This window comes from Anolis carolinensis, chromosome 1 (genome assembly GCF_035594765.1).
Source record: "Anolis carolinensis isolate JA03-04 chromosome 1, rAnoCar3.1.pri, whole genome shotgun sequence".
Classification (NCBI taxonomy): Eukaryota; Metazoa; Chordata; class Lepidosauria; order Squamata; family Dactyloidae; genus Anolis; species Anolis carolinensis.
Genome location: NC_085841.1, coordinates 81,275,919 through 81,303,809, shown reverse-complemented (window position 1 = coordinate 81,303,809; position 27,891 = coordinate 81,275,919). Strand labels below are relative to the sequence as shown.

At 39.2% G+C, this 27,891-nt stretch overlaps 1 protein-coding gene across 3 annotated transcripts; it reads right to left on the bottom strand.

Moving 5' to 3' along the window:
* Positions 1-37: 37 nt before the first annotated feature.
* nmbr (neuromedin B receptor) lies at positions 38-27,891 on the bottom strand. Of its 3 annotated transcripts, none has more exons than XM_003215706.4 (3): positions 26,826-27,891; positions 5,858-6,206; positions 38-4,129 (listed from the first exon to the last, which is right to left on the bottom strand). In XM_003215706.4, exons 1-3 carry the CDS (start codon positions 27,278-27,280, stop codon positions 3,728-3,730), a joined length of 1,206 nt encoding a protein of 401 aa, XP_003215754.3. In that variant the 5' UTR covers positions 27,281-27,891; the 3' UTR covers positions 38-3,727. The 3 variants fall into 3 exon arrangements, with proteins under 3 accessions (XP_003215754.3, XP_062834076.1, XP_062834086.1); XM_062978006.1 differs by lacking the exon at positions 26,826-27,891 and adding an exon at positions 24,149-24,246; XM_062978016.1 differs by lacking the exon at positions 26,826-27,891 and adding an exon at positions 8,678-8,799.

Genomic DNA, 27,891 nt, shown 5'->3' with positions numbered 1-27,891 from the left:
TAGCGATCTTACTAATAGAGAACATCCACCTGTAATATATTCTGCTGAATTTGTTTTTAATTGTTTTTGCATAAAGCCATCTTACATATAAATTTCAACATTTACAAAGTTTATCACATTACAGTAACAAAATTATTAACGCTGTTTTGAAAATACAACACCCACTTGTCTACAAACAACATTTAAGGAATTCCAAAGGAATGCAGGGCAATAACCATTTACAAATATCGTACTACATGGAAAAGCTATTATTTTGCCCGTGTTGAGCTTCACACAAGATGTCTCCAAAGCAATATGTTAAAGATGTACTCATTTCCTGTCTGCAAGAAGTTATAAAGAAGCTGAAACAGCATGATTAGTTTCTTCTGTAGTTGTGGTTGTTCTGTCCTCTGCCAAAAACAGAGGCTTACACCTTTCCACAACTGCATTCCTCTTGCCACTCTAAATCTATTCCTCGGATCAAAGTTTTCTGCTATCCTCATGCTGCCCAGAGAATGATGAAAAACATCAGAAAACAAATGCAAATAATTTTATATAAACATAGATGAATGCACATTAAAATGGAACATTGCTTCCCCACTGCTATTAAAAGGCAAGTTGCACAAAACAAATTTGTAACATTCCAATATTGAAAATATGCTTTACTCCAAAGCGGTTTTGATTTTCAAAATGAAAGACATCTCCACAAAGTAGAAAAGAACCAGAGTACTCCATGCAAGTTGCCACTGGCTTCACAGAATTGATAGTCTTCTGTAAAGAGGTGGCTCTTACTTGTATGTAGCCATTACTTGCATGCAGGTGTTCCATGCTACCATGATGCCATGACATCTGAGTACATAACTGCTCCTTTGCAAACACTCATGAGCAGCACACAGTGAGGAGACATGCAATGTCAGGTATTAGCAAAGCAGGTAGTAGCAAAACAGAACTGACATCCTACTCATGCAATGTAGAACATCTTCCCAGGTTGAGTCCATCTTCAGTGGAAGTTAGATGTTAATTAAACCAGTTGAAATCCAACAGCAGCTGGTGCTTTCCGTATCAAAGGTACAGTGAAATTCACACTCTGCATTTTAATAATTGAACGGAATTAGTCCTTGGAGTTGGAGGATGGAAGGTTAACCTTATGTATTTTTGAAGTGGAGTAGTAGAATAGCATAGTTAAATTTATTTTTATTAGGGACATTTTTATATTAATAATGGTAGATAAAGTAGTTGAATTGAAGATACTATACATATTTATAATGTACTGTATTTTTTTCTATATAAATTAAATAAAATTATTATTTAAAAATATTGTGTCACTAGCGTATATGCCCAGGTGTCAGAGGGGCCACTGCTTGCCTGCTTTCTTCTGTCTTCAGCAATGAGAAGACCTCACAATGTCTTCTTTTTAATCCCTTCCTTCCTTTCTTTCCCTTCTCTTTCTCTTTCTTTTATTCTTCCTTTTTTCATTCAAACAGCTCTTCAAACAGGCCTTTGAAGAAGTACCGCCCACTGTATACTAAACCCTGGTACTAGCAGGTTCTTCTGACTAGTTGTACCTGTTGGTTAACTCCCTGACATAGCCTCAGTGTTCACCCCGGTCTAAGGCTCTTACCATGACCTTGTAGCACCTTAACTTCCTTCTTGTTTACAAGTTCCACTCTGTGCACTTTGCCCAGCTCATTTTATGTTTTTATTGCTGTGTTTCTCAAGTGTTTTATAATGAGTGTGATTTTTCAATGCCTTTTAAATTTATTTGTGTGCTTTTGTATTTGATATTATTGTATGTTGGTTTTATATCTGTAAGCCGCCCCGAGTCCCTCTGGGGAGATGGTGGCGGGGTACAAAAATAAAATTATTATTATTATTATTATTATTATTATTATTATTATTCCCCTCATACACAACACCTAGCAGCAGCCAAGATGCTTTACTCCCTTTCTTTCCCAGTCATATCAGAGAGAGACAATTCATCTAAGAATAGCCAATCCTTCACCTAGCCACAACCAATCCACTTTTGTGACTTTTCTTTTCCCTCTACTCAAGGCCCAAAAGGGATGGGGGTTTTTTTCAGTTCAAACCCCTCCATTATTTTAAGTTATATAATGAAGGGTATGTGAGCAAAGTTTGGCCCAGATCCATCAAGCCACGTAGGAACCTTTGTGGTAGTAACCAACATACCTGACTTTTAGGTTTATATAGATGTAGAGTTGTTAAATATTTAACCATCCATTGATTTCATCAACCATTCTTCATTCAATATTATTAAACACCACATGCATTTCACTCCATGAAAATGTACCATAATAAAACAATTCAACAGTTTTATGGCATAAAACTTTTCTGAGCAGGCAGGCCATATAAATTAAGCAGTAAAATGCAATGAAAATATGCAAATTGTGTGTAATCTGATGAGATATATCATCTTCATGGAGCTCATTGTGGCTCAGGCATTCCAGCCTTGAAGGAAAAGAAATAACTGCTTCATCAGCTACACACTGAGATGTACATTGAACACCTAGCATCTCTTTACCTCAAGTGAATTTATTTGCATATGGGGGAGGCAGACTTAATGACATTTATGAAGACAGATTTGCACCAAATTAGGGTTGTGCCAGGACAGACAATAGATTTGATTGAGCTTTCTTATCACACTTGGGATATGCTTGCTAACTCAACTCACTGTGTTATATCACTATAAAGCAGGGTCCCAAATTGCATGGAGGGATCCCACAGGTAAGGAGTATTTTCCCTGCTTCAGGGCTTCTCTTTCCATCATAGGGAAGAAAGACTCCCTGAGTTTTCTGTTTTCATCTTTCATAGAATGGGAACACATCTCTGTGAATACCAAAACATAATCCACATGGCTTCCAATCCCAATTATTCCTCCTCACCATATACTGTATGGTAATGGTTCTCGATCTGGGGTCCCTAGATGTTTTTGGCCTACAACTCCCAAAAATCCCAGCCAGTTTGCCAGCTGTTAGGATTTCTGGGAGTTGACGGCCAAAAACATCTGGGCGGGGGGCAGATTGAGAACCACTGCTATATGGCATGTAGATGCTCCATTTGCACCTAGAATCATAGAATCATAGAATAGTAGAGTTGGAAGAGACCACATGGGCCATCCAGTCCAACCCCCTGCTAAGAAGCAGGAAATCGCATTCAAAGCACCCCCGACAGATGGCCATCCAGCCTCTGCTTAAAAGCCTCCAAGGAAGGAGCCTCCACCACGGCCCCGGGGAGAGAGTTAATAGACATTTATCTAGCCCTAAGCAGGCTTTGTTATACAGAACTAGTGGTCCTGGTCTTCCACATTTTCATTGCATATATGTACATACTGTATTTCTATTTTCATAAATTAATAATGCAATATTTTATTTTCATCAGACATCTCCATGAAAGTCAGTGGAGCCAGGAAAAACACAAATTTCTATCCTGATGAACTATGAAGATTAGAAAGAGTGTACAGATCCTCTTTGCTAGAATCAGAACAAGGTCTTTTGTAAGTCAGGCAGACAACACCCAAGGTTTCCATCTTCTAGCCATCATGGAAGTAAATCAGTATTATCTTCATGCAAAATCATGAGTTCCAAACAAGTTTAGAAACAAGATACGAAAATTAGCAAAATCTTCCTCCTAAGTTAAGAGGTGCTGATTCATTATGTTTTTAACAATCCAAATATGCAATAAAAGTAGTTAAAATAAACTCTTCTCAAGCTGAGATGTACCACTGATGGAATCACAGTGGTATATCTTGTTTGGAGTTGTGCCCATTTAGAGGTGTTGCCATGGCAACAGAGTTCCTGGTATGGTTTTCCATGGTGCTCATTCGAATGGCTGAGGTGCTGTGCAAGTAACTAGTAGATCTCCGTTGAGGAGGTACCATGCGACAGCAAACCTGGCTATTGAAATGCCGTCTGAAGCTCTCGCTGAGAAAATAGAGGGCAAATGGGTTGACACAGGAATTGGAGAAGCTGAGCACTCGGGCTACCAAAGTAGCAACCATATGGCCAAGTGATGGGTCAATCTTGTCATAGTTAAAGGACCGATACATGTAGAGTACATGAGTAGGCAGCCAGCACACAGCAAAAAGGCCAACGAAGACTAGTATGATTTTAGCCAGACGCTTTCGGGTTTCCATCTAGAATGAGAAAATCAGCAAAGGTTCAGACTCCATCAAAATATATAACATCATGCTTTTTCTTCACTTTCACAATGTAAACATACACAAGCAGAGCATAAGTATATGTTTGTGATCACTTTATTACTGTAATAATGGATTATTGTTTTGCTGATAGCATTGGAAACTACAACAAAACTTTTTTTTTATATCCAGATATTTTCAGGTACAATATTTTGTACTTATAGCATTACAGTGAACGTGTTACTACAGAACATTCTATTGACATTGTATATTTTACCTATTCCTTAATGAATGGGTAACAGCAGTCCAGATTTGACTGAGTAGACCAACTACTATCAGACCTTGGAGGGTCAACCTCCCATCTAATTTTAAAACTTCTTTTTAAATAAGTTCTTCAGAATGCTCTTGCACTATCTAGAGGTGTGAAATGCAACGAGGCTGCTTTATGCTCAGGAGAGACCTTTTTAAAGTATGAATTAACACAGAACTTTCCGTTTACTTCCTCCTTATATAAAGGTCTCTCGCAAACAATATGTGCCAGCAGCACTAGTTTCAATCAGAATACCCCTCTCATTACTTTCCTTATATCAAGAAATGAAAACTTTCCTATCTCAACATGCTTCAGGGAATTGGTTGCGGTGGTCATTTAATATTGTGTTTTTGTCTGCTTTTGAACAAATTCAAAATAGTTTTGTTTCTATTGATTATTTAATAGAGATATATAAATATGTATATGTGTGTATTGCATACACATATATACCCAAAGACACACGCATACATAAACTTGGAGTCAAGACAATTCATACAATATTAAAACCATAGACATTAATAACTTACAAGAACAATTTATAAAACATTTAAACCATAAAACTTTTAAAAATATAAGAACATCAGTAATATAAGAATATCAGTAACCCCTTGATCAGGTCATGTAAGTGTTATTTATTGCTATAATTGTATTATTTTACTTTGCTTAATAATGTGTTATTATGTTGTTATGTAATGTTGTGTTGTTTTTATGATTGGAAACCGCCCTAAGTCCCATTCGGGAGATAGGGCAGTATATAAATAAAGTTTTAATAATAATAATAATAATAATAATAATAATAATAATAATAATAATATTTGTGTCTGTGGGTATCTGATTGATTCTCTTGTAATTATGATGTTAATATTATATAAGTATTCTTGATTCAAAATATTCATTAAAAGGCAGCATATAAAAGAGGAGGAAGGGGAGGGAAGTAAATGAAATTTAAAAAATGGACTCCACAAAACTTTAGGAAAAGAAGCTTATTGTGAGTTTTATTCTGCTTTGTTACATCACTTTTCCTTCGTGCAAATGACTCCATTGTTTTTTGTGCAACTGTACAAAAATGGTCTTCAGCTAGAACAATTCTCAAATGGAAGTGGGAGGCTAGTATTTCCCCCCTCAATGTGCTGTGGATCATATTTATGACTTAATACTACGAGGAGTTCCTTTTTTTTCATCTGTAGACTTACATACCTTCCAAGTTCCCACAAATGAAAATAAGGATACAAATATTTATTTGTAAGGGTATGTTCCATAATCACATAGATGTTGAGAATGAGAGGAGAAAGGAAGCAGAAACTAGCCCAACAAGAAGAATTAAGTTAGAGAGAAGAAAGAGAGCAAGGGTGAAAATTACTTGGATCATGAAAGATGTCTAGAAAATATCATTCTAAGCATAAACAGGGACTTACATGTTTTTTAGTTTGTTCACTGTGTTCCCCTGGAAGATCATGTGCACTTTTGATTAAAGTCCTTGCAATATGGAAGTAGTAAATACTAATGATGGTGAGTGGAATGAGGAGGTATATCAGAAGTATCATCACTGAATGGATCCTTGGGTGCAAATCATCCTTCAAGGGATATCTTATGCATTCTGTAAAGCTGATATTGTCTGCATCATTGATGTGTGCCACTTCAGAGAATACTGCTTCAGGAACTGCTAGCAGAATTGAAATTACCCAGATGGCTATAGCTTTAATACAGGTCCACAGGACTGCATTGGGTGCTTGAATATCCATTGGATAGACAATTGCCTTGTACCTAAAAGTGCATAAGGAGATATGAATGTTATCTTTTGAAGAAGACAATCTTTTATTGAAAATATATAGCTAGAAAAATTTTAGGAAGACGAAGGAAGACAGAAAATATAACAGGAAACAGGTTTGAGTTCATATACTTCTGTTCAACAAAGTCTGGAAAATAGTAAAATATCTACAAGTCATCACATCACAAGCAACAAAATTCAAATACAGAGCTTTTTGGTGTTGCAGATATTATTATAGAAATTAATCCTAATTCTATTCACTTACTTGAAAATAACACAATGGGGCTTTCTACTGAGTGGATGCAGAAATGTACTGTGAATCATTTAAAATTAAACACAGATGTTCAAAGCTGTGTTTCTGCTCTCCCCCCCCCCCCCCCCACTACATTACATTTATAAAATGGAGCCATTTCCTAGAAACCCTGCATGAAAATGTACTGCATGAAGGACTAACCCCAGCTTATCCATAAATTGGTCCCTACGGACACCCATTTCTGTTCCGTTACAGATAAATGGCCCACACACACATTCTTTCTGCTCTAAGGGTAATGAAAACAATTTGTCTTCAAGGGTCAAGTGCTTTCAAGCTTCTTACAAACAACCGTGATTAATGGTGTCCAGAAATTTGAAGCTAGAGATTTGCTCCTTTTATTAAACACCAGTTAACCAATAAGAATGTTGATTAGATTAAGAAATCCCCTTAGTAAATCTAAATCCTCTAGTAAATCTAGACAGCTCATTGCAGAGCACTATGGAAGGGAGAAAAACAGACTCCCATGTTTCATATGCTCCAGGGAGAGACTTCAGCTGCCATAAATTCAAGACTGCTGACATTTGTGCAGCTGGGTATGGAATGGAAACAGCTTCTGAGACTAAGTCCCAGATTAATGCAGTTCTTAAGTAAACTAATTTTAATGAGCCTGGATCATAGATGATTACCTTGTTTGAGGCTGGAAGCCCCATCAGAATACTATATACTGTGGTTTGGAAAATTGGAATCTGGATAAAGCTCACAATTTTTTTATCAAACCAGGACACCTTTGAACATATCTGGTGCTTCAAAGGATAACAGAACCAAAGTTTGATTGTCACCAATATTTGTATTGGCACTGGAATTTAAGAGAAGCATGATGAGCAAACAAATAGAGGACATGATTTAGGGTTTGTTTTTGTGGAAATGTCTAGGGAAAGGGAAAGGCGGTGAGGGTTAAATGTTCATTGACAGGTTGACTTTTAAATCCAAAGACAAATAATATGAGGGCTTCTCTAATTGCTATGCTTTATAGTTTGCCTGTTTTCCTTTTTAAAACAATGATCCAACAAGAATCCTGGTAGATCTCTTTTGTAGGTATTATCCAAATGAAAAGACTGCTTTTTTAGGAAACTACCTCTACCTATTCATCTTAACTGCAGTAAACAATATGAGTGCATTAAAATTAAATAGTCGACAGCATTATGTGTGTGAGAGAGAGAGTGAGTGTATATATACACAGAGAGAGGGAGAGGGAGAGAGAGATGTAGCATAAAGATTTCTACACTTGGCATGAAATAATGTACTTAGTATTTTCATCCAATAATATAAAAATAGTCATTTAAAATTTTTAATAATAGTCAATGGGAGGCACAAATCATGGATTTGTAAATTACAACTCTGGTTGAAATTCCATCCAAGGCAAAGGAGGCTGGTTCTGATTTGATCCAGGCCACCAAAGCAGACCATTTTCCTACAAAGGCAGCTAAATCAAGATCCATACCAAATCTTATGTTTGGCACACATCTGTACTATATAGCAAATGGTTTAATACAAACGATAATATGTATTGCTTTAAATAGAGACTACAAATGGTATTCATGACCATAGAAATACTGTAGAATGCAACTGAGCAGAATCAGAATTCTCAGGAACATATTTTAAGGAACAGTGTCAGATATGTCTCACATAGTTATTTTTCAGAATCACATTGTTTTTCTTCAAGATCATCTGAGTCTTACACTTAGTAATTACACTTAGATTCAATTAAATTGAACTGTTAGTTGCCCATGTATCTCATGGGAATATATTTCTTTGTTTGGGAAAAGGGATGGAGCATTTGATCCATGCTGAATGTTCAACAATTGGTATATACAATAACAAACAAATCAATAGATAGTTTATGGAAAAACTTAAAACCACAAAGTTTACAAGTAAAATTATAACAGAATATAAGCAAAGTGGTTAAGAGGTTTATGCTTTCTTATATCATTGTTAGTATAATTTTCAGTTCTAGAACTATAATAAAGGCTCTTACATTTCACTGTGGTGCTGAGATGGGACTGGAAGTATTATCCTTTATGGTGTCATGTAATATGAAATTGCCTCACCATGCACAAATGCATATGAACATACACACAAAAATTGCATTTGGAAAATCATAATGTCATAAATGACTGCTATCACTATTCAGTTAGAAGCCAAGGACTCTTATACCTTGATAAGAGAATATCATTTATTAATTCTCTCTCTCTTTTCCATGGACTGCAACTCAGGATTGGTCAGAACTTTACACACCAGTACAGGTTGAGCATCCTTTATATGGAATTCCAAAATCTGAAATACTCTAAAATTCAAAATTGTCCATGTCAGTGGTTGAGATAATACTATGAGGGTTGAATGAAAATGTTACTTGGGTTTGCATGGGAGTGTTTTAATAAATCCAACACATAAATAATCCTTAGAATGTGCTCTTTAACTACCACTATTCACTTTTCCACATAATCACCAAACAATTGGATACATTTCTGCTAATGATGAACAAGTTTTCTGAAGCCATCATGGAGGAAGTCTTTTTTTCCACTTTTTTAAAAATTGTGGGATATATATATATATATATATATATATATATATATACGTACACACACATAGAGACATACAATCTTGATATTCCACAATCAAAATACCAGTATTTTTCCCCAATCCTGCCACCTCCCCATTATCACCCATGAACTTATTCTTACATAATACGAGGGTAGAGATATACTATTTAATATTTATACCTAAGTATAACTAAGCATGTATACGTCCCCCCTCTTTCTTTCTCCTTCCCACCCTCCCTCCCTTTTCCCGCTGGGAACAGTTAACTACTCTTACTATGCTTATTATAGTTGTTCAATCATGAGGATAATCTTATTTAATTCCTTATATTTGTCTTTCCCCTTTATCCTGGAAATGAGGCTCTTCTATTTTGCCTCCCAGGTCTTTTTGGTTTGGCCCAATTTATAGTAGCTTTTCCTTTCACTAATATAGTCTTGAAGTAGGTAGTCGGCTAAATATTTATACCAAGTTTTTGTATCTCTTCTTTTTTTGTCTTTCCATCCTAGGGCAACTGAGCTTTAATCGCATCTAACATATGTTTTATTATTTCCTCCCATTCTTTAAGTTCCCCATTGCCTTCCATTTTTTAAACAAAAAATTGTGTTTTATTCCAGTCTATTTTTGTCCCCAGTAGGTCTTATATTTCCTTCTTAATTATATTATAGAATCATTGGATTTTTTCGCATTCCCACCACATGTTGGTATACTGTCCCCTTTGTTGTTTAACATCTACATGAAGCTGCTGGGTGAGATCATCCGGAGCTTTGGAGTTCAATGTCATCTGTACGCAGATGATGTCCAGTTCTATCATTCCTTTTCTCCAGCTTCCAAGGAGGCCGTCCAGATCCTGAACTGGTGCCTGGCTGCTATGTCAGACTGGATGAGGGTGAACAAATTCAAGTTGAATTCAGACAAGACAGAGGTCCTCCTGCTCAGTTGTAAGGCCAAACAGGGTATAGGGTTACAGCCTGTGCTGGATGGGGTCACACTCCCCCTGAAAGCGCCTGGAACCACAGGTTTCGGTGGTGGCCAGGGGGGTCTTCACACAACTCAAACTTGTGTGCCAACTGCGCCCGTACCTTGGAAAGCCTGCCATAGACATGGTGGTCCACGCTCTTGTTACATCTCGTTTGAACTATTGCAATGCACTCTACGTGGGGTTGCCTTCAAAGACTGTTCGGAAGCTGGAACTAGTCCAACGTTCCACAGCCAGGTTATTAACTGGAGCGCCATTCAGGGAGCATACAACTCCTCTGTTGAAGCAGCTCCACTGGCTGCCTGTTAGCTTCCGGGCACAATTGAAAGTGCTGGCTTTGGCCTACAAAACCTTAAACAGCTCTGGTCCGACTTACCTCTCCAAACGTATCTCCCCCTATGAGCCGCCCCGCAGATTAAGATCTTCGAGTGAAGCCCTGCTCTCGGTCCTGCCGCCGTCACAGGTGCGTTTGGTGGGGATGAGAGACAGGGCTTTTTCGGTGATTGCTCCGTGGCTGTGGAACTCCTTGCCAAGGGAGATTAGGGAAGCCCCCTCACTCATGTCTTTTAGGAAGCAGCTGAAGACCTGGATGTGGGCCCAAGCTTTTGGCCCATTCTAGGATACAAGTAGATATAACCTGATGTATTTGTTGGATTAATGTGAAGTTGAATACAGACTGGCTCTGACTTTTGGCCCAATGCTACTGGCCCTTTGTAACAGTCACACAGTGTTTTACTGTTTTAATTGGGTATGATATTGGTTTTTAAGTGTGTTTTAGGATTGTTGGTTTTTACTATATTTTGTATTATATGTGGCATTAATCTTGCCATTATGTAAGTCCGCCCTGGGTCCCCCTGGGGGAGAAGAGCGGTATATAAATTCAATAAATAAATAAATAAATAGGTTCCCCTCGGCGGCGGCGGGGACCATTGCTCGCCAAACAGCAGAATGAGGAAGGCCAGGTTCCAGGAAGGCCAGGCTCTTCTCGGGAGACCTCACAAAACTTCGCAAGACCTCACGAGGTCTCCCTAGAAGAGCTAGGCCTTCCTGGAGCCTGGCCTTCCTCGTTCGGCCATTCTCCAGCTCTCAGGTATTGGTTTGTGGGAGGAGGCGCCAAATTCGGGGGGGGGGGGTGCAAAGATTTGGTTTGCCTACCCCCCAAAGTTACCTAGGGCCACCTCTGATATGAATCCAATGATTCCTTTCTCCTTCTCTACTTTCCATTTTATTATTTTATCAAGATCTGTTTCTGGAGTCTCCTTACTCTTCCATTCTGTTAGTTTTTTAGACAACCCACCTCATAGTAGCCAATTACCCTGCCTGCATTTATCTTTTATCTCCTCCTATTGTATGACTGTTCCGTCGGATTTCAGTAAGTCCTCGATCTTTGTTTTACTATGTTGTTCTAATTTCTTTAGCATATTCCGGTATAGCTGGGATTTTCTGTTCTCTATGGAGCCTATTGGGAGTTTGTCTATTTTATTTATTGGAAGTTTGTTTTGACACTTTCCCCAACATTCCATAGTTAAGGTCAACTGACCTCCTTTTGTATTTTTTAGGTCTTTTTTCCCAATTTTCCCTATCAAACATGATCCGTATTCCCATCCATTTATTAGTTTCTCTAATCTGACCCATCTTTTGGGCTCACCAATATCCAGTTCAGGTATCCTGTCCAATTGGCAGGCTTCAAAGTAGTTTTGTAGGCAAGGAGCTCCCCAGCCTACATTTTCTTGTCAAGTAAAAAATACTATGTTAGCAATTCTATTCTTACTGGCACCTACTATCCATGTTTTAATTGAATTGTCCCTTTTTTAATTATTTTAGATGAAATGCTAAAAGGGAGGGTCTGAAATAAGTATAATATCATCATTTTATATGCCTTCAGCCGTGTTGTAATGTCCCAATTCCATTTTTCCAATCATTAATTTGTTTACTTACTTTTTTCCATAATGGATTATAATTTATCCGGATTATATTGCTTACATTTTTAGGTATGTGAATGCCTAGGTATTTTAACTTCTTTTTCCCCAGTTTCATCCCTAGAGTAGATTGGGCTTCTTTTAACTTCTTCCAGTTCAGGTTTTTATATAAAATTTCTGATTTTTCAATATTAATAGTTAGGCCTGAGATCTTCTCAAATTTTTTGATTACTTATGTTACTGCCTTTACCGAGTCTTCCATTGTACCTATTAGGACTATCGTGTTGTCTGTGTATAAATGAATTTGTCTTTCTTCTCTATCTTATACCCTTTTATACTTTTATCTGATCTAATCAGGTTGGCTAGGGATTCTATTGCTAGGGCAAAAAGTAGTGGGGAGAGACGGCAACCTTGTTTGGTTCCACTTTTTATTTCAATACTTCTTGAATTTGATCCATTTACTAGTACTTCAACTTAATTTTTTTTTTTTCCAACATTTATATCCCGCCCTTCTCACCCGAAGGGACTCAGGGTGGCGTACACAATTGGCAACAATTCAATGCCTACACATAATTAAAACAGCAATGAAAATCCAATTAAAACAATTAAAACAATATAAAAATATAAAACATGTGATTAAAAATCCATTCATCCAAAATCCTCGTGCTGTAGCCATAAATCAGTCTGGGTCGTCTTTATCATTTAATCTTCAAAAGCCTGGGCGCATACCCATGTTTTCAGGGCTTTTCTAAAACTCAAAAGGGTTGAGTTTTCTTTGTTTAATTCTCTAATTACTCCACAGATCCTTTTTCCTAAATTACACTCCTCACATAATTTGGCCAAGTAATTGTGATTTATTGTATCAAATGCTTTGTAGACATCTAGTTTTATTAAGAGTAATTTTGTTTTCTCTCTTGTTGCATGGCCGATTACATTTACAATAGTTCTGATTGGATCAGCAATCTTTCTTTTTTTGATAAACCCGTACTGATCTTCCCCAATTAAAGTAGGCATTGTCTCTTTCAGTCTATTTGCTATAATTTTTGTGAATATTTTATAATCCACATTACTTAATGTGATAGGCCTATATGAATTAGGGTCAATTATTTGGTTTAAAAATTGTTATAATTTCTGATTTTTTTCCATGTCTCTGGAATTATTTTATTTTCCATAATTTTATTATATAAGGTTTGTAAATTAGGGGTAACTTCCTTTTGAAAGATTTTATAGCAATCTGTAGTGAGCCCATTGGGTCCTGGTGATGACTTAATTTTTAAGTTTTTTATTACCTCCGCTATTTCATTGCTAGTTATATTTGAATCCAATGCTGCTTGAGAGAGAGGATCTAATTTTTTGTTAAGTATTCCTTCTGAATTCACTGTATCCTTGTTCCTATAAAGCTTTTCATAATAATGTGCCATTACTTCCTATAGGTCTTCCTCACTTGTTTTTATTTGCCCATTCCTGTCTTTCAATTTGATTATCTTTGCTTTCTCTTGTTTCTTTTTTAGAAGACTTGCTAACTTCTTTGTGTTGTTTATTGAATTTAATTTGAAAGTCATTCTTGACCCAGATATATTTCTTTGTGACTTCAATTTCCTCAAAGTTTTCTAGTTGTTGTTTTTTGTTTTGTTTTGTTTTTTTGTTTTTTGTTTTTTGTTTTTTTGTCTCTATCCATTTCTCTTTTTCCCCCACCGTTTGGTCTTTTTGAAATGCTTGGAATTCTTCTTCTTCTTCAAGTCTCAATTTTCTGAATCTCTCTTTTTCTCTTTTATTTATGCCCTTCTCAATTGTTATACATTTACCTCTAATTACTGCCTTGAAGGCATCCCAAACTATACTTTCTTTCATTCCAGGGGTTCTATTTAGGTTAAAGTATTGAATAATTTGGTCTTTTATCACTTTTGTATCTGTCTCTTTATAGGCAACGTTTGGATTAAATCACCATTTTTTCACTGTGTTTTTGATATAATTTCCCAATTTTAAATAAAGAGGTGCATGGTCTCCTGGCCATTGGTTACCCACCATTATTTCTTTTATTGGCATTACATTATTAATCCCTACTAGAAAGTAATTTATAGTGGTGAATGTTGAATGTCTATGTGAGAAGAAAGTGGGAATGTCAGTTCTTTCCCCTATTCTATTATTAGCTTCTACTAGGTTCCACTTCCTAAAGTTTATTTTACAGTTTGCTCCTAAGTTCCCTGTTCCATTGCTTTTTGTTTTTCCATACAATTGTAAGTTCAGGTCCCCTCCTACTATTATATCTCCTAACGCTTGTTTCTTTATTTTTGTGCAGATTTTGTTTATTAATTTGACCTGTCTCTGATTTGGGGCATAAACACTTGCTATGGTTACTTGGGTGTTGTTTATTTTGCCTATTATCATTATAAATCGACCTTCAGTATCTTTAATTACCTTTTCTAACTCAAAATTTAAATTATCCTTTATAAGTATGGCCACCCCTCTAGATTTATCTGTACCCCTTGATTCGAATTGTCGTTCCCAGTTTCTATCATTTATCCTTTTTGTGTGTGTGTTTCCTGTAATGATGCTAAATGTACTTGATTTTCTTTTAACAATTTGGATAGTTTGTGTCTCTTAACCAGTGTTGAAAGACCAATTTTATTTACTGACATAACATTTAGTTCATCCATCATATTTGGTTTGTTCTTTTAGCAGTCTCCTCATGATTTTGTTAACCAATGTTCCTTCTCTATTCTTAACTGTTCCCTCCCACTCCTCCCATCCCTCCCATTTAACCCATACCCCACATAACTCCCATCCCCCCTCTTCCCCATCTGGCTCTATTTAGACCCCCTCCAAAAATCAAAGTAAATGTAATAGATCATACCAATAGGCATTCTGTCATTAAGTGTCAATCAGTTATCCAATTATCCCAATGTAAAGTCCAATAGGCCACAAGTGAGGACTTCCCTTGCCAGGATCACTGTCTTTAGTATCAAAATTCCCTCCCATCTGAGAGGAGGGTATTCATATTCTACTTTGTAATTTGAGGTATATCTAGTTAATCTAATTATCTATACAGTTTGTAGTTCATTATTTAGACTGTATTTTATACAATTGTCTTTGTAATAATAGTCCAGTCTTTCTAAGTGTCTATATAGATTACAGTTTATACTTGCTGTCTTTAGATGTTTGTAATCTCCACTGTCTTATTTATCTCTACTTCTAGTTCCAATTCTATTTGGATCTATTTGTTTTTCCTTATTCCCTGTTTTTTGTCTCTTCCTTTTCTCAATATCTTCTTCTGGGGTATCATCTTGCTTTTCCCCTTTCCTTTGAACTGGTCTGTTGTCATTCTTCCCCGCTGTGTTGATTAGATCTTTTATCATTTGCTCTCCTTCTTCTTGAGTTGATCCTGTAAATTTTCTGCTGTCCTTGAACACAATAATTGTGGCAGGAAAGCCCCAAGTAAATCTCAGTCCAGCTGCAGTCAATCTTCTTGTTATGTGATGAAGGGATTGTCTTGCTGTGATCGTATCTCTGGCTAGATCTGGGTAAACAAAATTTTTCTTGTCTTTATACTGTAGATTCTTTATTTTCCTTAGACTCTGGAAAACAAAGTCTTTGGTTTTCTCAGTTGTAAAAGCCATAATTATCTGTTTTAATTGTTCTCTCTTAGAGCCAAACTGAGGGGAAACTATGTGTGCACTTACAATGTCCCGTTCTGCCAGAGGAATTCCAAGGTCACTCAACCAAGTTGATAAAGTTTTGCTTAAACCACATTTTTTTTACATTTTGTGGCCATCCAAAAAATCTTAAATCGCAATGCCTGGATCTATTCTCCTGATCAACTGCTTTGGCTTTAAGGAATCTAATCTCCTGTTCCAGTTCTTCCATTTTTTTTTCATTACTTTGTGATTTTAAATTAATCTCAGTCATTTTACCTTGTGAATCACGTACTACAACAGATAATTCTCGGATGGAAGATTCCATTCCACGCATAATATCTATTAATATATCTAATTTTAGTTCCAAACTGTTCCCTTTAGGATTTTGCAGTACCTTGTCAGCTTCAGATGTCGCCCTGGTTGTCAGTGTTTGAAGAACAGGGATAAAGTCGACACTCTGTTTCCACAACCAGCGTCTCACAGTACCCATCATGCACCAATCTTTCAGTAGTCAAGCAAAGCAATAATGTGACCCAAACGTTCTTGTGAAATGCCGATTATGCTTGTGAAACTCGGTGGTTGCTGTCATGGGACAGCCAACTATTTGTTTGTCATGCAAGTAAGATGTTTCCACCTTAACATCTTTAAACTTACTTGCCCAATGACGCACAGAGTACTCACATCAACACAATCACCATAAACAGCTTGCATTCTCTGATGAATCTCCTTTGGGATGACACCTTCTGCTGTCAAGAATTCAATGACTGCACATTGCTTAAGTCGCACCGTCTGTGCAGGGTTCCATACTTTGCACTTTAACAACACAATCGTTCAATGCTAAGGCTTCCCGCCAAATGGAACTGTAGATTAGAGTCTACTGAACAAAGCAGTACCTGCCGCATACCAGTACAGTGTTCCCTCACTTATCGCGGGTGTTCCGTTCTAGGACCACCCACAATAAGAGATAATCCGTGAAGTAGGGACTCTATATTTATTTTAATAAATACTGTACTGTATAGCCTGCCTCCCTCCCTCTTTTAATGTACAGTACCTTCTGTATTAAGTCATGGCCATCAAGCTGCGGAGAGCTTTGTGCATGGACTTGGAGGTGGGCCGCTGCTGCTGCCAACACTCTGCATACGTCCCACCACAGCCACCGCCGCTCCACGTGCGTGTCCTGCCACTGCCGCCACTGCTCCACATGGAGCGTTGATGTCAGCGAGGTGCACGCATGCGGAGTGGCAGTAGCAGTGGCAGGGCATGCGTGCATGGAGCAGCGGCAGCAGGGTGCATGCAGAGCAGCAGAGCAGCAGCAGCAGGCTGCACGCAGAGCTGCTGCGGCGGGGTGCATGCACAGAGCAGCGGTGGCGGCGGCAGGGTCAGCGCCATGTGAGGTGATGCCATCCAGAATGGGGCCCACAGGGATTCAGCCGGGGCGGGGGAGGAAAGAGGCCCCGGCCCAGCCCGGTGGTTTTTGAGGCACAGGCCAGACCTACTGGCACTGCCTGAGGGTGGCTGAGGAGAACAGGACAGGACAGGTCGCACCCCTCAGCCAGGGCCTGCATCTAAGAAATCCCGCAAAACAGCAAGTCCACGGAAAGCAAACCGTGAAGTAGTGGGGGAACACTGTACTGCCGTCTGTTGAGGACTTATGAAGGTGGAGGCATTACTTTTAATTCAACCCTCGTATCTATGATTTCTGACCATTCAAGGTATATTCAAAAATTATTTAAATTTTATATTATAAATACCTTCAGGTTATGTGTATAAGGTATATGTGAAACAAATAAATTTCATATTGAGATTTGGATCTCATCTCCAAGATGGATATATGTACATCTATGCAAATACAAAAAAATATGAAAAACATGACAACAATTTGAAATCCCAAACACTTCTGGTCCCAGTGATTTTGGGTAAGGAATACATAACCTATACTAAGCCCAAATACTGTAACCAGCTTTATTAAAAAGCGGGTGTGTATGTAAAACTTACACACATATAATATGGCTTTCAAAAGAGTTTATTTTAATCATTCATTTGGATATTCCCAGCCCTTAATGAATTCCTCCCAATGGCGTACTACACAGATGAAACAGTTGTTTTATGCTCCTCAAACAGTCCATAGAGAAAGTCTGCATTATTGTGAAATTAGCCAATTAATCTGCATACCATATGGTAATACATGAGTAACTCATCAGTTGCCCCCTACAGCTACTTGGAGAGATCACCACATTACAGGCACATTATATTACTGGCCTGTTAAATGCGTAAGATTGCTACTTGGAATGTCAGTAAGCTAATAAGCTTTTTTCACCTATAGCTGAGACATTTCAGGCAGAGAAATGAAAACTATTTCAGTGTTATCAAGTGGTATGCTGTGTTAGCCTTTCTCTAAACATAAAAAAAATCTCAATTTCATATAGTTGACTATGTTCAGAAGCATTTCCGATTGCACAGAAATGAATCAAGAAGCTACCTCTTGAGGCAGGCCTGCTCAGATAAGCAAGATCAATGTTTATCTCCCAGAGATACAATTACAAGTGAAGAAGGTCAAATCCACATATCAGGTTTTTTTTTCTCCCACATAAATGATTGAAAGTTGAGGGCAGTGTGGTGATGGTTTCATAACCATTTATCCTCATAATACCTTTACTTTCATGGTACTATGCTCCCTATTTCCTCCGTCTACTTTAAATAGCCAGCAGCAGATGCCAAGATTAAAGAAAAGCTGTGAAAGTCTTTGTGCTATACAGTGTTCCTTCACTACTTCACTGTTCGCTTTTTGTGGATTCACTGTTTCATAGTTTTTCAATAAACTCTAAAATAATATTATAAATCATAAAAAATTACAATTTAAAGCCTGAGGAAGGGAGAAAGGAGAAGCCGAAGGGAGGGAAAAGGAGCCCAAGCACCAACAGGAGGAGAAGGAAGCGATTTATCAACACACGATTGGTTGATAAAGACTTTAAATAATGTATAACTACTAAAATAATGTATAAATATATAGCGTCCCTACTTTTCAGATTTTCACTTATTGCGGGTGGTCCTGGAACCTAACCCCCACTATAGGTGAGGGAACCCTGTATTGCAAAACATTGCTAACTCAGCCCATAGTGGTAAACAGGTTTGTTGTCAAACATTTTTTCTTATGGTTAACAGACTAGATCCATTGCTGGGGGGCAGAAATGTCTTTGTTATTTCACCTTTCAAGAGAAGAGGGCTACCTAATTCATTATCTATATACAGAAAGGTCTTCAAATCTCATTCCCAATACTTCTTGTCAATGCATCTCTGCTGGAGCAGTGACGCACATTAATTTGGACAGAGATGGATAGAGAGAGATCTGAGATGTAATATGTTTTAGGAAAAGTGCAAAATTCAGACATAGCACATCAGAAATCTTAACAGTAAACTCAAAGAAGCTTTTTAAAATAATACTTATTTTCATATTATCAATTTGCTTCATAAATTGGATTTTACCGGGCTTCACACAACATCTTCCACTCATCATTCTCCCTTATTTTCTACTGCTGCTTCTGTCCATTCTTTTACAAGAAATGATTTATTAAGGGAAGGAGGATGGAATAGCGACACAGTGCCTTCTAATGACAACTGTGAAACCTCCTAAGACTATGGATGTCATCACTGCAGAAAAAAGCTTAGGGAAAGTCCATGGTTTGTAGAAATGAAAAACAAGGGTGCTGGAAGGAACCTTTGAAAAACAAATAGAAGGAACAATGCATCCCAAATCACTGGAGACTGAGGACAGAAGAGTGGATTTGTTTGATTGTTGTTGTGCAGAGAGAAAGAGACTGATAAAACAAACCTAGAATCAAGGACCTTGGAAGATAACTGGATGGCAATGAATGCCCAAAAGAAGCTCTACATATTGCAACATTGTATTGAAACGTCACTGACTTCCGGTTAAGAAATGGAGCTGTGAACAGTGTCTCAGTGAGCTGTCTGAAACACTAGGATATCACTGGGAGCTTATCAATTTTATGGAGTTGAGAAATACTTTTTCAGAAAGAAAAAGAACAGGTGCCTATCACTCAAGACTCAAAGGATCTCACCTTCCCCAATGAAAAAGGAGACGGGGAGAGAGGAGAAAGAGACATTGTGCACCCCAGGGATGTTGTCATGCAAGCAGATGCAGAGGAAAACAGTTTCAAGTCACTTCTTAAAATACTTTATTTATGCAATGCTGAAAAAAATGAAAAGATGCCCTTAAATTTGCTGTAAATTTACCAACTTCATTGAGAAAAACTTCTCTGAGAGGTAAACTGTATTTTTTTTTCTGTTGGGAATTGTAGAGATAAAAAAGGACTATTTCAAAGATCAGGAAGACCAGAAAGAAGTTTCCAGGAAATGATCTATTCCACAAGAACATCCAATGGGGGAAGTCTTGACCCAATTAAGAACCATTACTGATAGAATGAAAAATTTGGAAGCCAGAATTGACAAGAGAATTACATAGGCTGAAGATGAGAAAGGGCAACAAGAAATGAAGAAAAAAATGCAACAAATAGCAGACACAATGAGTTGTATTTTGAAAGAGCAACAGCAGCAACAACAGAAAATAAAGATGTATTATTATTATTATTATTATTATTATTATTATTATTATTGACATAACAACATTGTATGACACAGCAAACAAGATAGATATGCTGGATTTCGTATCACAAAATCACAAGTCGAACACTTCCCAAGCGTATAGGACTGTGTGATGTATTTTCGGATTATGCACACAGATCCCAGTAGGGTGGCCTTTTGCAGTTGGCAGATAGTAATTTTGTCAATGTCTATTGTTTCCAAATGCCGGCTGAGATCTTTTGGCAAGGCATCCAATGTGCCAATCACCACCGGGACCACCTGTACTGGTTTCTGCCAGAATCTTTAAAGTTCAATCTTGATGTCCTGATAGTGGCTGAGTTTTTCCTGTTGTTTTTCGTCAATGCGACTGTCACCTGGGATGGCAACATCAATGATCCAAACCTTTTTCTTTTCCACAACTGTGATGTCTGATGTGTTGTGTTCCAGAACTTTGTCAGTCTGGATTTGGAAGTCCCACAGTATCTTTGTGTGCTCATTTTCCAATACTTTTGCAGGTTTGTGATCCCACCAGTTCTTTACTGCTGGGAGGTGGTACTTGAGGCATAAGTTCCAATGAATCATTTGGGCCACATAGTTGTGCCTCTGTTTGTAGTCTGTCTGTGTGATTTTCTTATAGCAGTTGAGGATATAATCAATGGTTTCATTGGTTTCCTTGCACAGTCTGCATTTTGGGTCATCAGCTGATTTTTTGATCTTGGCCTTAATTGCATTTGTTCTGATGGCTTGCTCCTGGGCTGCAAGGATCAGGCCTTCTGTCTCCTTCTTCAGTGTCCCATTCATGAGCCATAGCCAGGTCTTCTCCTTATCATTATCATTGTGATTATTATTATTATTATTATTATTATTATTATTATTATTATTATTATTTCTTGCTTGCTCCTCCTCACAGATCAATATGGGTTACAACATTACTAAAACATACATTCATCTAAAAACATTCTTTAAAATACACATATTTAAACATATTTCCACAAAATACATATTAAAATACACAAAACAAAGATTAAATGTAAGATTCAAGTTTAAGATTCATCATTAAAACTGTCTGGATAGGCCTGCTTGAAGAAGTAAGTCTTCACTTGTATTTTAAATTGTCACAGCTGATCTAGCTGCTGGAGCTCTTCTGGCAGGTTGTTCCACAGTCTTGGGGTGGCTAATAAAAAGGTCCTCTGAGTGACGGTTGCTAGTCGGATTCTAACAGGATGGAGCTGACACCCAAAAGGAGCTAAATGTCCAGGGCGGATTGTCCAGGGTAGATAACTGAAGAAATACAAAAGGAGGTGCAAATGGATTTCCAAAGAGACTCAATCCAGCTCCAAAGATTAGATTATGCACAAAGAGAAAACTCTTTGAGGTTAACAGGAATTTGATACGGCAATAACAAAAATTAATGCTGGAATCCTTGGAAGAGCAAGTGGTCAAGACTCAAATTGACAAGACCCTTAGGGTCCAATCTCAACATGCAATAAGAAATAAACTTCCAAGAGATGTGATTGTGTTGTTTACAAGAAAGAAAGTACGAGACCAAGTTTTGCAAGCCCACACCAAAGATCTGATTGAAATAGGGAATACCAGGATTGCAGTACTAAGAGAACTTCCATCTCAGACAATAAAGAAAATAAGTGTACTTGATAGACAGATTCAGATGGGAAAACCCAGAAGAACAGATAATATCTTATAAAGGACAAAGGTATTGGTTAACATCAGTCATGAAGGCCCAGGATTTCTATCAGAGGTTCAAACCTAGATCCAGAGGAAAAATCAGAGGAGAAAGAGAACATCTGGGGGGGGGGGGGCAGGAGGAGACTGCAACCTCAAGAGATCCTTGATAAAGAAAGCATTCAACTACAGTGGCAGGCCACTCCATATGATGAAGAAGAATTGGATGATCATCTACTATTTCAAGAATGAGGGTCCGGATGGTAGTTTCTTTAAAAATAAATGGACTGGATTCGCCAAACAAAATAAGGATAGCTTTTTATTATTTGCAATTATTTATTTATTTATTTATTTATTTATTTACAGTATTTATATTCCGCCCTTCTCACCCCGAAGGGGACTCAGGGCGGATCACATTATAACACACATAGGGCAAACATTCAATGCCCATAAACACATCAAACAGAGACTGAGAGACACACACGCAGAGGCAAGTTAACTTCCTTCTGAGGGGATGTTCGATTCTGGCCACAGGGGGGAGCAGCTGCTTCATCATCCACACTGACGGCACTTCCTCATACCAGGTCGTAAATTAGTTAATCTTGCCTCCCCACTTTTTTTTTTATTAGTGGTACCTTATCTCCTACTTGATAGATGCAACTATCTTTCGGGTTGCTAGGTCAGCAACGAGCAGGGGCTATTTTTTATTTTTAATTGACGGGTGCTCACCCCGCCACGGGCTGGCCTCGAACTCATGACCTCATGGTCAGAGTGATTTAAGGCAGCTGCTCAACAGCTGCGCCACAGCCCGGCCCCAGGGGGTAGGGGGTAGGGGATCCCACCCATTATTTATAGATTACAAAAATGATTGACCTGGTAGAAATGGAAAAATATATCAGGTTTATACAACTTCCAGACTCTCCCAAACTTGAAGAAGAAATCTAATACTGTAATAATTAGAGATGGACAAATTGACTAAGCTCATACAATTGCCAAATTCTTCTGTATTTGAAAAAGAATGGCAGACTTTGTAATTTGTTTCATCCATTTCTTGTATCCCATACCTTTTAGGGAAACATTTATATTATTTAGGAACCATTAACAGGAATTTACTGGTTTTTCCATTGGAATCCTGATTTAGAGGGCCAGCATTATACAATGTGAAGCATTATACAGCTTCCCCAGGAAGGAAATTTGCCCAGGAAATGAATGAGCATAGAATTGCTAGTTATGTTTGAGTCATAGAATCATAGAGTTGGAAAAGACCTCATGAGCCATCCAGTCCAACCTCCTGCCAAGAAGCAGGAAATCACATTCAAATCACCACCGACAGATGCCATCCAGCCTCTGCTTAAAAGCCTCCAAAGAAGGAGCCTCCATCACACTCCGTGGCCAAGTTCCACTGCCGAACAGCTCCTACAGTGAGGAAGTTTTCCTAATGTTACTTTGTTATCATTGTATTTTACCCCCAAGGATGAGAAGAGGTAGTTGTGTGATTTGATGTGACACACTGGCTGTGACTGGCTACTCTGGACCTTGATCTGGAAATAGAGGTTTACATTTGCTAAGCTGCTTGAAGCAGCCAAAGACTCAGTGCAGCTCTGCTGAATTGGCATTCATAGCTCCCACTGACTATCACTGAAAATCCAGTAATTGTTATGACTTTTTCTTTTTTTGTCCAAATTGGATGGCATTTGTAGGCATAGAGGGAACAGCATTTTTTTTTGCCAAACCAAGGGCAGCCAGTGGATCTTTTGCCACAGAAACAGTGAATCTTGTCTTGCAGGTTCAGCACCAGGAGAGCTCTTTTACCATTTAAAGAAGCTATGGGAGAAGCAGCAATAAAATCAAGAGACCTGCAAGTGGTTGAACTAGTGGGTGTTAATTGCCTTTATTTTTCATTTAAAAAGAATCCTTCTAATACTATCTGTCTATTTTTGGCTGTATTGGAAGAAATCTGCAGGGTGCTAGTTTCTATATGAAAAGAATAAAAAAATATGCATTTATAGTATAAAGCCATTTACTTTTTTAGATTACTTGTACAATTGTTTCACAGTTATTCAACAAATTAGGGACCAGGATATTTTCAAGAAGCATAAATGCCTGAAATGTGGAACCTACAATAGCCTGGTCCCTAACCTGTTCAATAATGAGAGTATATCATACTGGGAAGAAAAGACTGGTTGCAGGAAGGAGTAACTACTTTTAGTGATATTTTGCTGTCATAATTTTGCTGTCAATAGGCACCTCTACTGTCATCCCTCCCATCTCTGCTTACCTTACATGATTCACTATTCTGTGGCTTCTTTTGTTTGTGTACAGTAGTAGCTGCAACCACTGACCCACTCCTTTGATTTTTAAAAATTAACCAGAAGCCTAAAATAAAATATGGAGAAATTGTCACTTTTCCTTTCTTTCTCCTTATGTTTCTGTACAAGCAATTTGGAGAGGTACCAAAGACAACAAGGTATAAAGTTTCAAAAGGAAAAATGCAAGGGCTAGGGAGTTATGATGTTAGAAAATCTAAGATTTTTAAAGTAATACAACCAGATGACAGTGGAAAGCTAAACAAATTCTGGCCCAGCTTACTTGTCTGAATGTATCTCCCGCTACGACCCACCTCGTAGTTTAAGATCTTCAGGGGAGGCCCTGCTCTCGATCCCACCACCTTCACAAGCACGACTGGTGAGGACAAGAGACAGGGCCTTCTCAGTGGTGGCCCCTCATCTGTGCAATGCCCTCCCTAATGAGATCAGGCAGGCTCCCTCGCTCCTATCCTTTTGTAAATATCTCAAAACCTGACTATGGGACCACACCTTTGAGCAACAGAAGCAGCACTAACTGTAAAATGAAATTAGGATGAATAATGGACAAACCTGGATTATGATTTGGAATGCGCCCTTGAATGTATATTTATATGGATGTTTTAACTAATGTTATTTATTTTAACTGTAATTGTTTTTATATATTATGCTTTATATTGGTTTGTTCAGCGTCTAATGATGCTAATTGTAAGGCCGCCCTGAGTCCCCCCCTCGGGGGTGAGAAGGGTGGGATATAAATGATTGCAATAAATAAATAAATAAATAAAATGGCCAGAATGTCTCCTAGTGATATTCTTGTTCCATCCCAAAATACAGTGATTAAACAGCCTGCGGCAGAGCTAGGTGGACCTGTAAATAACTGAACTCCACTTTGAAACCCAGCTGTAGTCTCAAAATTAAGCTGTTCGTGGTCATTTGTTTCCAAAAGGTACCAAATCCATCTGAACAAACTTTACAGGATTTGAAAAAAAATCATACTGAGGATATGCCAACTTTTGCTATAAAATGCAATTTTCAAAGTCCTCTTCTGAAGTGATTTGATATATTTGATAGTTTTGATCTGTACATAATATTATTCTTCTAGACAACAATGTGCTGTCACCTATAACTCATTTTTCAATTTTTTAAAAATTTGATACTTTATGGAAACAAACTACACAAATATATGATACATCTTTTTACCACATCAGCTACAAATGATCCAGCTTTGACAAAACTTAAAGCAATTTCAGCAATGACACCTGTATGGAGAACACGTCGTGAAATCCTTGCTCTGCTGAACTTTTATCACTCTCCCCAACTCTGACCTGTCTCTTGAAGTCAACTATGCAACAGAATCTGTTTCACTTTTTCTAAACAGACAGGGAAAGATATTCTACAATTGTTCACTTCTCTGTATATTTGAAATGGGGGAAAGGGTATATCATCCTGACTTTTGTCTCAGGTAACAAAATTCTTTGGATCAGTCTTGCCACCTGGGTGCTTCCAGAAACTCTCAAGCAGCGGAAACCAATATTATACCACTGTTTTCTCCTTGGATCTAATATCCCAAAGTATACTGCTTCTGAATATGAGAATCAAGCAGTCTTAATTTTCCTGCTTTAGCAACTGATTTACATATACAGGCAGCCCCTAAGTTACAAACAAGATAGGTTTAGTACATTTGTCCTTAAGTTGAATTTGTATGTAAGTCAAAACAGGTATATTTCTTAAGTTTAACTCCAGCTGTGTGTGTTCGTATATTTTGGATAGCACAGGGAAGGGTTAACACCCCTGTGGTGTTTCTTTTGCTGTCTGTGCCCCTGTTCAGAAAATTTCACCGCATTTTCTGCCCCTGTGATAATTGGATTTTGATAATGTGGCTTGCTGTAGAAACAAGGATTGGTGATAAAGCTTCAGTGGAAGCACATTTTCCCCATGATAACTCTTTTCAGGAGGGGAATTCCCTTCCTAGGAGTAAATTTATCTCACTGTTGTCTCACCCCCATTCTTAACTATGAATCATTTGTAAGTCAGATATCTGTAACTCGGGGACTGACTGTAATGTCAAATATATATATATATATGTATTTTGAAACATACTCTTTTTTTAAGCATGAAGGACTACTACTTATGTGTGAAAGGCTTTCAGCTAAAATGCTGAGAACGACTACTGCTAGAATGAAGCATATCTTCACAGAAGTCATGCTCAATTCACTCTTTATTTGAGATGGATGAGAGGATGCTCTGTTGTACAGCTTGGAAAAGATCACGATGCTGGGGAAAATGGAAGGAAAAAGGAAGAGAGGCCGACCAAGGGCAAGATGGATGGACGGTATCCTTGAAGGAACTGGGGGCGGTGACGGCCGACAGGGAGCTTTGCGAACGTGCTGCTACAAAAGGCTGGGACTCAAGGGAACAGGAACAAACTGCATGACAGGGTTTCTCCTCTACCTGCCTCAACCCCACTTTCCTTTGCTGTTCTTCGAGGGGCAAGAGAATTACTTTTGGGACAGACCAGGGACACAAGCCGCCCGTAGGTTTCCTGCCTTGGGTGCTTTGGGCTCCCCGGGGTCTTCCTATGGCGCTCCCTGCCCACCTTCTCCCCCTTCCCCTTCCTTCTTCTTGCTGTGCTCCCGAGGGGCGACTCACCTGTCGGCGCTGAGGGCGGTGAGGGTGAAGACGGAGACGCCGACGGAGGTGAGCTGGATGGCCGGGAGCAGCTTGCAGCCCAGGCGGCCGAAGGGCCAGCCCTGGAGGAAGAAGCGCGAGGCGTCCACGGGGACGCAGGTGAGGAGCAGGAGCAGGTCCCCGGCGGCCAGGCTGGCGATGAAGAGGTTGGGCACGCTGCGCCGGGAGGCCCGCTGGCCCACCAGCACCTTCAGCAGCGCCGCGTTGCCCGCCGCGCCCACCGCCATCAGCAGCAGGTACAGCGAGGGCACCGCCCAGCGCAGCGCCACCAGCCCCGCCGCCCCCTCCGCGGCGGGGAGCTCCTCCTCCCAGGGGAAGGGCAGGGGCCAGGGGGGCGCCGGGCTGGGAGCGGGGCCCTCCGCCGCGCTCCCGTTGCCCCACGCCGCCTCCCGCGACAGGTTGCCCCCAGGCGGCATCCCTTGCCCCGCCTCTCTCAACTTTCTCCGAGGAGCCAAGCCCCGTCCAGCCTGAGAAGACAGCCCCACAAGCCCGGCTCTCTCCTTCTCGAGAGAGGAAAGCTCTCCCTAGACGTCCTCTTGCCCCAGAGGCTCCTTCAGGGCAAAAGCGGGTCTGACTCGCCGGCAGAAAGTCTCCTACTCTCTTTTATAAGCGTCGGGGTCCGCCTCCGCCGGGAGGAGCCCTCCGCCGGGAGGAAACTAGGGCTCTGGATGCCGAGAGGGAGGGAGACAACAGATCTCCCTCCCTCCCTCCCTCCCTCCCTCCCTCCCTCTCGCTCTCTCTCTCTCTCCTCGAGGTAGACTTTCCCCAACCAGAGGTAGAAATGAGCGCTGCCTCTCTGCCTTAGAAGAGCGAATGGGTCCCAAGAATAGGTTTCCAAGCCGGTGGGAAGACGTAGCGAAGGTAGGGGCTACTAGTCCTAGTCTCTCAACCCTTACGCTTGCTTACCTGAGTGAGTGCCTGGGATTTCCTACTGAGCGAATATGCGCCAGAATAACTCGACCGCTAAAGGGAAAGAAATATTTTCCAGCGCCAACCTGGAAGAGCAACCCTTCCATTCTACGCTTTC

Coding starts and splice junctions, on each gene's coding strand:
- nmbr (XM_003215706.4), bottom strand. CDS start 27,280: ATGCCGCCTGGGGGCAACCTGTCGCGGGAGGCGGCGTGGGGCAACGGG. Junction 6,207..26,825: donor ACCGCCCTCAGCGCCGACAG/GTGAGTCGCCCC, acceptor ATGCACTTTTAG/GTACAAGGCAATTGTCTATC. Junction 4,130..5,857: donor GTGAACAAACTAAAAAACAT/GTAAGTCCCTGT, acceptor TTCTCATTCTAG/ATGGAAACCCGAAAGCGTCT.